At 48.0% G+C, this 12,258-nt stretch overlaps 1 protein-coding gene across 1 annotated transcript in view; it reads left to right on the top strand.

Annotated features, from left to right (window-relative positions):
• The window catches only part of PRRC2B (proline-rich coiled-coil 2B), a 71,275-nt gene that overhangs the window by 25,955 nt on the left and 33,062 nt on the right, over nucleotides 1-12,258 (top strand). Inside the window, exons 9-12 of the mRNA XM_010856789.1 lie at nucleotides 92-234; nucleotides 3,837-3,927; nucleotides 6,228-6,420; nucleotides 10,410-10,725. Coding sequence (XP_010855091.1) covers nucleotides 92-234; nucleotides 3,837-3,927; nucleotides 6,228-6,420; nucleotides 10,410-10,725 — 743 coding nt within the window. The remainder of the gene's footprint in view (nucleotides 1-91; nucleotides 235-3,836; nucleotides 3,928-6,227; nucleotides 6,421-10,409; nucleotides 10,726-12,258) is intronic.

Below are 12,258 nucleotides of genomic sequence, written 5' to 3'. Positions count from 1 at the left end.
GAGGGATGTAGTTTTGGAGAAGTATTTGGGTTTGCTTCCATCTGTGTATTTGACACCAGCCCAGCGTCTTTACCCTTCTCTCTGTCATCAGAAAAGAAAATAGACTGGGAGTGAGCCGCCCGATCCGTCCACTGAGGCCGCTGGTGGAGCGGGTGCCACGACCCACCATCGTCAATGCAGAAAACCTGAAGGGCCTCGATGACCTGGACACTGACGCCGACGATGGCTGGGCAGGTGGGTGGTGGCACTTGCCTGTGGGCTCTCGACTGGCGGTTCAGCGGGCGGGGATTGCACTCTGGTTTCTGCTTCTTGCCAAGGTTGGCAGTTCCTGTGACAGAGTCTACGGGGACCCCTGAGGGCAGGGGGCAGCAGACAGCCTTGGGCCCTGAGAGATCCTTGCTGGTACCCTTACCAGCAGTTGCTTCCTCACGCAGCCACGTCGTCTGTCTTGGTCTTTCATCTTACTCTTGGAGGGAGAAAGAGTTTTTGTAACGAAAGAGTTAAAACAGGATTGTGATGAGCCCCACACAGTGCCCTGTCACTGCATTTCAGCAAGTTCCAACATTCTTCATTCTCATAATCACCCACACTCCTGATCTGATTATTTTCTTTAAAAATTCTTTTGGATGTTTGTTTCCAAGTAAAAGGCACACATTTAGTTGTACAGTTTTGGTAAACCCATGTGCTTGAGCAGCACAGCCACGTCAAGACATAGTGCTCACTTGTCCCTTCCCAGCCAGTCTTCCTCCTGACTCTGCCCAAGGCCTCCTCCTTCTGATGAATCCTAACTGCAGATGGGTGGAGTGGTGCAGCTTTCCTTCAGCTGTAAGGTTTGTGAGATCCATCAATGTTATTACATATGTCCGTGGTTGCTTTTAATTACTGAGGTATGTGTCATTGTATCAAATCCTGTAATTTGCCCGAAAGTTTATTATGGATGCTGTTGTCCTTTCTCTTGAGTTAATATCCAGTAGTGGAGTCGTTGGTTAAAGAGGAGGTGTGTGATTAGGTTTGTCAGAAGCACGCAGACCTCCGTGGTGGCTGGTGTGCACTCCAGCGGCAGTTCTGAGAATTTGGCTCTGCATCCTTACAGTGCTCTGATGTTCATCTCTTTAATTTTAGCCATTCCAGTGGGTGTGTAGCGTTAGCTCATTGTGCTTTTAATTTGCATCTTGCTGATGAGTAATCATACACTCGTTTTCATGCCGATTTGGCTACTGGTATCTTTTTTGAGTGTTCAGATACACATCCTTGGAGACTTAACATTTCACAAAAGTTTTGATCCATTTTCTCAGCACTGCGTTTTGATTAGCAGAAGTTTTAAATTTTGGTGAAGTTTAACTTATAAATTTGTGTTTTTTATGGTTTATTGTGTCTTTTATAAAAATCTTTGTCCCTCCTGGTGGCAAAGAAACTCCCTTATGTTTTATAATTTTAACACTGATTTTTAGATGTGTGGTCCATGTATTAATTTGTATATGGTGTGAGATGGGAGTCAGGGTTCATTTTAATCCAACAGGATACCCAGTTGTTCTACACCATTTGTGACAAGACTCCTCTTTCCCTGTGGCATTGCTTTGACACCTTTGCCAACAGTTGATTGATCACATAAATGTGGGCCTAATTCTGGACCCTGTTTGTTCTATTTATTCATCCTTATGCAATACCACACTGTAGCTCTGTAGTAAGTTAGTGTAAGTTTCCCAGCTTTGTTTATTTTTAAGGTTATTTTACTCTTCTAAGTCCATTTTCATATAATTTTAGAATCTTTTTTTAAAAAAATGATGTATGTAAGATTTGTAATGATATAGATATCACTCTTTTTCATCCCTGATAATTAGGTAATTTGTATTTTTTTCTCTTGTTCACTTCTGCCAAGAGCTCATTAGTTTTACTCATCTTTACAAAAAGCTTTTGGCTTTAGTTTTCTCCATTGTTTTGATTATTTTCTAGTTCACTGATCATTTTAATTGAAACTTTCTAGATTTCTCATTTAATTCCATTGTAGTCACAAGGACGTGTTCTGTGTGACTTCCATTCTTTCCAGTTTATTAAGACTGGTTTTATCACTAAGATACGTGGTCTGTTTTGGTGAATAGTCCAAGTGCATTTGAAAAGAGTGTATTCGATAGTTGGATATCACATTCTCTATGTATCAGTTTAGTCAGGGTGGTTGGTAGTGTTGTTCATAACATTTTTGTCTAGTTCTATCGTTACTGAAAGTAAGGTATTAGACTGTCTACTACAATTGCAGATTTATCTGTTTCTCCCTTTAATTCTGTCAGTTTTTGCTTCATTTATTTTGAAGCTGTTCCACACATTTTTTATTTTTATGACTGATGTGCTGACCGTTTATATTGTTTTCACATACTCTTCATCTCTCCTAACACTTCTTGCTTGGAGTCTGTTTCACCCAGTGTCAGATCATTGTTCTGACGGTATTTATTGCTGTCGTGCTGTGTTTTTGCACCCACACCCTTCAGCCCACTTGTGTCTGTATGCAGCGCGAGGCTCTGGGAGATGGTATGTGATCATACTTGCTTTGTTGTCAAATCTAACTCTAACTGGATTGGGCTTTTTGTCACATCCCTTTTTTCAGTGATATAATTCATGTGACAGATTTTCGTATTATGTAAAATTTGCCCCCTTAAAGTCTACCATTCAGAGATTATTAGTATATTAACAAGTTTGTGCAGTCATCCCCACTGTTGAATTCCAGAATATTTCCATCACCCACAGAAGAAGCCCCATACCCATGAGCACTCACTCCCAGTGACCCCTCCCTCCACACACAGCCTCTGGCAAGCACCATCTACTTTCTGTCTGTGGATTTACGTGTTTTGGATGTTTTGTACAAATGGAGTCTCACAGTAGGCTATGAGGCCTTTCACACCTGGCTCCATCACTCAGCATGATGTCTTCAGGGGTCATCATGTTGTAGCGTGTGTGTGAACTTTTTTTTTTTAATATGGCCAAATCCTGTTCCATTGTGTGCATCTGCCGCATTTTGTGTACTTGCTCATCAGTTGATGGACACGTTCTGCCGCCTGAGCCACTCGGGTTGGGGAAGGCCCTGGGGCGAAGCAGCCACTCTCAGATCTCACCTCTCGGGAGTGTGTGTTGGCGGGGAGGCCTCCTGGCTGGTTTCTACCTGCTTCTGCTCACTCCTCACCTTCTAACACACTTGCAGAAAACTTGGTCTGCACAGATTTAAGGACTGTTCTCTTAACAGCATTAATTTAACCAGGGAGGCTACTGTGCTGTGACCAAAGCCAGTACTGTCTTTCGCTTGTATTTTTGTTGGTGTTGTTTGTTTAATTTATTTATTTTTTAATTGAAGGATAATTGATTTACAGAATTTTGTTGTTTTCTGTCAATCTTCAACATGAGTCAGCCATAGGTGTACATATAGCTCCTCCCTTTTGAACCTCCCCCTCTCTCCCCATCCCCCCCCTAGGTTGATACAGAGCCCCTGTTTGAGTTTCCTGAGCCAGACGGCAAATTCCCGTTGGCTATCTATTTTACATATGGTCACTTGTATTTGTTTTAATATGATATGTGTTTATTTGGCTGCATCACGTGTTCGTTGTGGGATCCAGACCCCTGAGCAGGGGTCAGGCCTGGGCCCCTGCATTGGGAGCTTGGGGTCTTGGTCTGTGTCCTCCACCTCTCTCTGCAGTGTGTGTTCTGGTGGTGGCAGCCGGGGGTGCCCCTTAGCCAGGTGGGCTGGCGCCCTTCCTGCCTGGAGGCAGTGCTCCCCCCGCCCCCAGCGGTGCTCTTCCCACTGTTGGGATGTGCATCTTGTCTCCTTCTTGCTGGCCCTCCTCCTGTTGCAGGCCTCCATGAAGAAGTGGACTACTCCGAGAAGCTGAAGTTCAGTGATGATGAGGAGGAGGAGGAAGTGTTGAAGGACGGCAGGCCAAAGTGGTAAGGGCGCCATCCCTGCTCACAGCACCGCTCCCGGTGGCGGGGGTTGAGGGGGGCATGTGACACTTTACAGATGTATGTGCACTGGTGTTCTCAGTGCTCCCGTGCGCTTTGCATGTCCTGATCACCCCGGCGACCTCACGTGGCCAGACACCATTTCCATTTTGCAGATGGAAGGACAGCTGTTTGGGGGCGGGGAGCCAGGGTGGTCACCAGGCTTGGGTGGCTGAGTCCTAGCTGTTTAGCCACCGTGCCCGCATTTTTCCCAAGTGTGTCTTGTAGACTGACTGTTCTGCAGACTGCCATGAGTGTGTGGTGCCCCTAAAGGCTTCTCTGGCCAAGCAGACTTGGGAAACCGCCTGGGTTCAGCTCTACTCCAAGGGTGCCCAGAGCCTAGGATGTGCGTGCTACAGCCTGCTGGGGATCTGGGCGTGGGGGGGAAGCCGAAAGTGGGGTATGCCACGTTGCCTAAGCATATTTGACAACTTGAATCTTTTCTCTCTCTTTTTTTGGATCATTTCATTGGATTGATGCTTGCTCCCAATACCATTTGGAAAATACTTAAATTGTAGTCTAGCCAGTCTAGTTTTTAGCAGAATACCAGTAGCATGGGTTTGTACTTTTAAAGTAGTACCTATGGTCGCTTTAATTTGCATCCCCACCCCACCAGCACCCCAGTATTGGCAAATGTGGATGCTTCTGTTTGTATGGAATTGCCTGTTTCCTTTGTATGTATATCTGTTAGACTTACTGTGCTTTCTGTTAAAATGTGAGTACTGGTTTATATTGCTTAGATAGTAGTGTTTTGGTATTTTTTCCCTTTGTCTGTTTTACTGTCAGTAATTGAATGTTTATGTAGTGGGTCTGCAAGTCTTGTGTCATCTTCGGCTTCATGGCTCCTCTTCTGCAGGGAGCTGGTAACGCTCTTCTGTCACTCTTCCTCAGCTGGCACACAGGCAGTTAGCTAATTGAGGCTTCTGTAATTTATTTTAATGCTGCTTGATTTCAACTGAAGCTTTGGATGCCCTTGGGAAAGAAATATCTATGGGTCAGTTTTTGGAACTAAGCTCAGAAGGAGATGTGATCCAGAATTTAAATCAGTGGAAATGTGAAGCCCCGTAGATTCATTGGAGCAGCAGGCCACTCCGTTCCTCTCTCTGAATTGATGTGACCTGACTGTCCATCTGAGAGAGTGAGACTCTGGCTGTAGTGACCAGGGACACACCACATTGAGTCCCCAAGCCGGCCACCACTCAGTGTTCTCTGAGCTGGCTGAGACTCCTCCTGCAGCCCCCACAAGCGATGGGCTCCCAAAACCTCCCTGGCTCCATCCCTTCCTGTTCACTGTCTCTGGGAACACTGGGACCTGCATCCTTTCTTTCACGCAGCATCCAGAGGCTGGCCAGCCTGTCCCTCCTTCCCTGTCACCATCGCCCTGTGGCTTAGTCATCATCTTTGAGAGACTTGGGTCTTTCCTGGCAGATCAGGAACCTTTTGTGGGCCCCACACCTCGGCTTGCCGTCAGGAGGCACCGGCAGTCGTTGCTCTGTCTCTGGTCTTCTGACTCTCCTCACCTGCCTCATCTCCCTCCACCTCCAGAGCGTCTGTGCATGTGTGTGTGTGCGTGCAGGAGCACGTGTATTAGCCAGGCCTGACTCCCTGGCTTTCTCTGTGCTCCCCCTGGGCTTTTGGGCACCACTTCTGCACTAGCAGAGGTGTGAGTAGATGCACACGTGTTTTGTCACAGAGCCTTTGTTTGCACCACAGCGTGTAAAGGTGAGCACCACTCAGCAAGCCTTCCCGGAGCCTCTGCTGGCGTCTGTCTCCTCCTCCTCTATCCAGTGTGTGCGTTGCTCCTCCTGCTCTTTGTAATGTATCACTTAGTGAGCCTTCTGCTGTCGTGAGGAGCATTTGTTCAGTCCTGGGACGGGGCTTTGGCATAGACAGAAGGGCCTGCAGTGGGAGGCCTGGGTTCAACTCTGTTAGTTCTTTCTTGTGAACAGCTCCCCAACTTCCCGGAGACTCAGTGACCAGCTCTTTAAAATGGAGGAAGTAGAGGCGTTTTTGTTTTTGTTTTTTTTGCAGTAGATGAAGTAATGGGTGTGAGGCATCCTGACTGGAGCTGTGTCTTTAAGACTGACTTGGTAAAATGGGTGCTGGTGTAGGTGCTCTGGGTGGGTGCGCCGTGGGTCTTTTATGAAGGAAATCAGTTTGTAGAAGCTAACTTTCGAATTGCTAATGGTCTGATGAGACCATGCCTGGGCCAACCAGGAAAACCAAGTCTTCACGGTTTGTCCTAGGAACAGTTGGGACCCCAGGAGGCAGCGGCAGTTATCCTTGAGCTCTGCAGACAGTGCTGATGCCAAGCGCACCCAAGAGGAAGGAAAAGACTGGAGTGAAACAGGAGGCGTGACCCGTGTCGTCCGGAAGGTGCCGGAACCTCAGCCGCCTTCCAGGAAGCTGCACAGCTGGGCGTCAGGCCCTGACTACCAGGTACCGTGGGCACTGCGGGGGAGGAGTCCTGTGCCCGTTTGGCTGGGGGACATGGATGTTCGTGTGCGCATACACAAGCCCTTTCCAAGTTCAGCTGACTAGAGATCCAAGGCAGAGACTCCAGCAGGTCACCTGAAAGGCTGTTCTATGCATTTACAGTGAACAGGAAGGGATGGAGCCAGGGAGGTTTCAGGAGCCCACCGTGCGTGGGGGCTGCAGGGGAAGTCTCAGCCAGCTCAGAGAACACTGAGTGGTGGCTGGCTTGGGGACTCGATGTGGTGTGTCCCTGGTCACTACAGCCAGAGTCTCACTCTTTCAGATGGACATTCAGTTAGGTTTCACTGAGTTCAGTAGTCTGGTTGGTTTTCTGAAAAAGTCTAAGCAGACATTTCTCTCTCTCTTTTTCTAAGCTATTTTAAATTGGAGGATATTTGCTTTACAGTATTGTCTTGGTTTCTGCCCTACATTAACATGAATCAGCCATAGGTATAATATGTCCCCTCCCTCTTGAACCTCCCTCCCTTTTTGTTTTTTTTTGACCGCACTGTGCAGCATGTGGGATCTAGTTCCCTGCCCAGAGATTGAACTCGGGCCCCCTGCGTTGGAAGCGCAGTCTTAACAACTGGACCTCCAGGGAAGTCCCTCTTTTTATTTTTTTTTAAAGTTAAAAATTATTCTTTTAAGATTTTGAGAACAGTCACAAACTTACAGAAAAGTTGGTGTAATGCAAAGAATATTTTTTCCTGAGCCGTTTGAAGAGTAAGTTGCTAGTCTGATCAGGCTCCACCATACAATGAATGCTTCTTAGGTCAGCACAGTCGGATCCAGGAAGCTCGCGTTGACGTACCACTGCCACCTCGTCGGCAGACCCCATCCCACTGCCCCCACTGCCCAGTTGATGGTCTTGGTGCAGAGGAATCTGGGTCAGGGTCAGGTGTCCTTCAGTGTGAAGTGGACCCTCAGCCTCTGCTCCGCTTTCCTGAGGTTGACGCTCTGGAAGATCAGAAACCAACTGCTTTGTGCAGTGTGCCATTTGTCTGGAGCTTCCTCATGGTGGGGTTCAAGGCTTCCCTTTTTTGGCTAGAGTCTCTCAGAATTGGCACTGACTGTTCTCATTGCTCCCGCCTGGGTGACCCTGGTCCCTCTCTGCCTGCTGTGACAGCCTTACTTTAATCTCAGGATTGAGGTGCTGGCTACTGGGTTTCACAACATCGAGCTTTCACATGCACCACAGATTCATAATTGATAGCAGTTTTGTGGCTAGTTACTTTAAGACTATGAATATCCAGTTTCTCATCAAATTTTTAATTATATTGTTTCTGTGGATGTTCAGGTTTTCTTTGGTTTGGGGGCTTCAGGCTGGCAGCCGGGTGCTTTTCACTGTCTCCATTCTTTTTTTGAGGGATTCCTTGCTTTCTGGTAGAATAAGCTTTTCCAAGCTCATTTTGTCCTTATCTAGCTTTGGAGTCAGCCTTTAATGACACTTATAAATCAGTATGTGGGCACCAGGAGTGCTGCTGCTTCTGGCCTTTTCCGTGGATAGTTGGGAAGTGTATGTACGTGAGAGAGACACACACACAGACACATACACATGGAGTTGGGGAATGTATGTATGTGAGACACACACACACACACACACTTCATTCTGGCTGTTTCCCGTTGTCTCCCTAGTCTTCCTGTTTCTACCCTCACCCTGTCCCTTGCACAGGTGCCCTCCTCAGCTCCTCAGATGTCAGCCCCTCTCCCAGAGACCCTGAATTCCCTGCTGAACCATCTCTTCTAGAAGTTCCTTCCTCCTCCCACTTGATTGGGCTCCACCTTCCTCATCAGCCACACCTCCATGTGGACACCCTGCTCAGCTGCCTAGGTTCTGACCCTGCCCTGAGCTGTCTGACCCCCTGGGCGCAGGCCTGGCGCTGCTGCATTGCCTGACTCTGGGATGGAACTGAGCAGGAAGGGTGAGCTGCGGAGGGGAGGCATTCATTTAAACAGACTGGCAGCCTTGCCATTTCCAGTGCCCTGTGCTGTTTAAAGGACTTCCACGTCTTCCTCTAAAGTGAAAATACCCGTTATCTCGAGTCTTTTGTGCTGAGCACATATCATCTCTTGCTAGGCATTGTGCTCATACAGGGGACACAAGAATGAAAACAGACTCAGTACAGCTCTTAGGAATTATCTTGCGATTAACCCAGATTTCATCCTTATATTGGGGTTGCTCAGTATTCAAAAGAAGGTTCTTTTTACTTTGATCTGCTCATAACAACCCTGAATTATCTCGAGTGTTTTTATTATTATCTAGAGTCAACAAAGATAAAAATCTCTTATCATTTCATGAATCCAAATTTCTGAAAAGATTGTCACAGCTTAAATGTTTTGCAGAATATTTAGTTTATAAAATGATAGCTCACTTCAGGCAGTTTTGAAAGGCATATGTATAGTTTTGATGAGATGCACATACCCTTTGATGGTATTTAATTTCTGGGAAATTGTGAAGGGAATAATCAGGGGTACGCCTTAGGGATCATCCAGGTGTCCTGAGCATCAGGGGGTGAGATGTGTCCTGGTGAAGACTCGAGGTGAGATAGTACATGGCTGTTACAGTGCCTGGACAGATGGCAGTGGTCGGGGCAAAGTCAAAGGAGAGTGCACACTTGGCCCCAATTATATTATGTAAAAAGTACCTTTGTGCTTCTAAATTAGACATTTATAATCTTGTAGTAATTGTCTCTGGATTATAAGAAGTTAGTTTTTAGAAGAAAAATCACTCTCTACTGTCACTGCTACTCACTGCTTTTATGGAGGTGTGATTTACATAAAGGGCTTCCCTGGCTCCTCAGTGGTATAGAACCTGCCTGCCAGTGCAGGAGACATGGGTTCAATTCCTGGGTCAGGACTGTCCTGTGGAGAAGGAAATAGCAACTCACACCAGTACTCTTGCTTGGGAAGTCCTGTGGACAGAGGAGCCTGGCGGGCTACAGTCCATGGGGTAACAAGGAATCAGACACAACTGAGCAACTGAGCACTATTTTAAACCTGAGGCAGCCTTTCTCTTGAACCTTATAGTCCATGGGGTTGCAGAAGAGTCGTACAAGACTTAGCAACTGAACGATGACAATTAAAATACAAGAAAAGACACAACAGATCTTGGTTTTATATGTCTGATGACTTTTCAACAGTTACATTCATCTGTGTAACTATCCCTCAAAACAAGAAGTTGCTGTTTTTCTGCCAGTTGTATGTCATTAGACTTCCAGCGGCTGGGGTCCAGGGACCCAGCCCATCCTTTGGACTGCTGCATATTCTGCCTGCAGCCTCTCTTCCTGCAAATCAGTAAGAAATCTTCCCAGAATGGAGAGGTTTTCACACTGCATTGTTGGCACCCTATTGGTTGTCTAGTAACTTAACAATCAACTTGAGACTTAAAAGTAGATAAAATACCTTGAAGAGATGTTTTTAGAGATGCTGTTTCGTTTTTACATTTAATCAGTTTGAAACCTCACGTGTGAGTGTGAGTTCTGGTGTCTTGGGGCTCTTTGTATCCTGAGGTTCATCTGCTCTCGTGGGAGGAGCAGTAGGGCAGCTCTGTGGCTGAGGAGTGATGAGCATGTGGTTTTCTGCTCCTGTTCTTTAGCAGTGGATACCCTGACCTTGTGTGCCCAGAGGTGGCTGCCGGAGTGCCTATTCTCTTGAGTGTTTCCTGCATTTCAGTCATGGTGTTAAGAGGTTTGCAAATGATTCCGTGCACCTTTACAACCCGGAGGGCTTCCTTGATTATCAACAGTTTCCAAAAGAGAAATTAGGGTTTAGACTGTTGGTGCTTGCCCAGCCCTCTTTCCAAATACAGTGTAGGGCAGAACAGGATCGAAGCTCAGGTCCTCTTGCCATAGGCCTCTTGAAGGTGCCCAAGGGTCTTGAGAAGGGAGCTGACCCCCTCCAGGTGGTGACCTGTCTCTGAGTTGTGACATCCTCTGACCGTCTTCTCTCAGCAGAAATCCTCCATGGGCACCGTATTTCGGCAGCAGTCTGCCGAGGACAAAGAGGACAAGCCCCCACCGCGGCAGAAGTTTGTCCAGTCTGAGATGTCCGAGGCTGTGGAGCGAGCCCGGAAGCGCCGGGAGGAGGAGGAGCGCCGTGCGCGCGAGGAAAGGCTGGCTGCCTGTGCTGCCAAACTCAAGCAGCTTGACCAGAAGTGCAAGCAGGCTCAGCGGGCCAGCGAGGCCCAGAAGCAGGCGGAGAAGGAAGCTCCCCGCTCTCCGGGGGCTGAGAAGGTGACTCCCCAGGAGAACGGCCCTGCCGTCCACAAAGGTGAGCAGTGAGCCTGGCCCCTGACCTGGAAACAAGGGCTGTGTCACTGGGCATCTCCCTGGCTTCTTAGCATGAACTGTGGCCAATGGCTGGATACACAGGGATCCCAGTTGTTAAGAGTTCAGGCCTGGATCAGGGGCCTGGGTTCACGTCCTGTTTTCACCACTGAAGCCAGCTGGCCACGTGCTTCCCCTCTGACACCTCCCCTCTGACTTCCCACTTTCCTCGCCCATGAAGTGGGTTGGGGAGAGTTTGTACCCACCTCCTGTGCTCAGGGTCCTGGGAGATGATGTCACGAAGCACATGGCACATTTCTACATGCAGAAGCACCCGCCTTCTCACAGGTGCTTCTAACGAAGCACTGTCTTCGTTACCACTACTGCTTGGCAGAGGAGATGTGGGTGCCGGAGGACCTCAGTAGGAGCACAGCACTCTCTGTGACGCTGAAGGAAGCCTGCCCACTTTTTAGAATACATTTTCCCTGATGTTATTCCTAAAAGGACTGGATCACGTGGCTGCACTAGAGACACCAAACAGTGTTAAGTGGTGAAGGGTGTCTCTTGCTCTAGTTTTTAATAATATGATCAGTTATGTTCTTTGTGACTTTCTTAAATGAACTCAAACAAAGTCTCTAAAGTAGAGAAGGGCCTGATGTTAGTTTTAGTTGCTGAAAGCTTCTCAGATGGAGGGCATACCAGTGACCTGGTGGTCATCAGCGCCCTTTTGGCCGAGGAACTCAGATGCTGGTCCTTCTGTAAATGCTGTGTCACTGAAGTCTGGGTGAAGCCTGGGCCCAGTGTCAGGGACCTACTGAGGGGGCAGTAGAGAGTCAGGGAGTGGACCGCAGGGTGTAGAGTGGGCCTGGGTGTGGGATGTGTCCCCGGCTCTTCCATATGCCCCCTGCCCATCATCATTCCTCTGGAACGCTGCCCTACCTCCAGGCTTTGCACTGGTGTTTGCTCTCTGCAGTAGATTTCTTAAGAATGGAAACATCAGTTATAATAAAGCTGGAAAAAAGAATGCAAAGCTGGGATGGGGAAGACAGCAGGGGATTCCAAGGGGCACAGTCTTGGAGATGGTGGGGAGCATTCCATTTGAAGTGCACTCCGTGGACTGGCCCAGTTAATGCTCACAGAAGCCTCGTGGGATAGTTGCAGCTGTCGTCCTCAGAGGGGCTGCCTGGCTGGCCTGACTCACATAAATGGATGGAGGTGGGGGCACGTGGGCTCCCTTTGAGGCCTCATCCACTCTGTTGCGCTGGGTTCATTTTAATAGACCCTCTCTCACTTGGAATTGTATCCCAGCTCTACTGCCGACCGTGCGACTTCAGGCAATTCATCTGATCTCTCCACCCTTCGTTTTCTAATCTGTGATGGGGGCCAGGGGGAGGCTGTGAGCTTGGGCATGGGAAGTGTTAGCTCAGTGCTGGGGTTTGGGGATGCAAGTAGTTTAGCAGTGGAAAGTATGTGCCTACAAGAAAAAGCATTTGCCATTAAATACTCACTCAGCCAAGCTTCCATGAGCTCACCTGGC

The sequence above is a fragment of the Bison bison genome, unplaced genomic scaffold (assembly GCF_000754665.1).
Source record: "Bison bison bison isolate TAMUID 2011002044 unplaced genomic scaffold, Bison_UMD1.0 scf7180017864375, whole genome shotgun sequence".
Taxonomy (NCBI): Eukaryota; Metazoa; Chordata; class Mammalia; order Artiodactyla; family Bovidae; genus Bison; species Bison bison.
The sequence above is the reverse complement of the archived record's forward strand: the minus strand, read 5'-3'. Positions and strand labels throughout refer to the sequence as shown.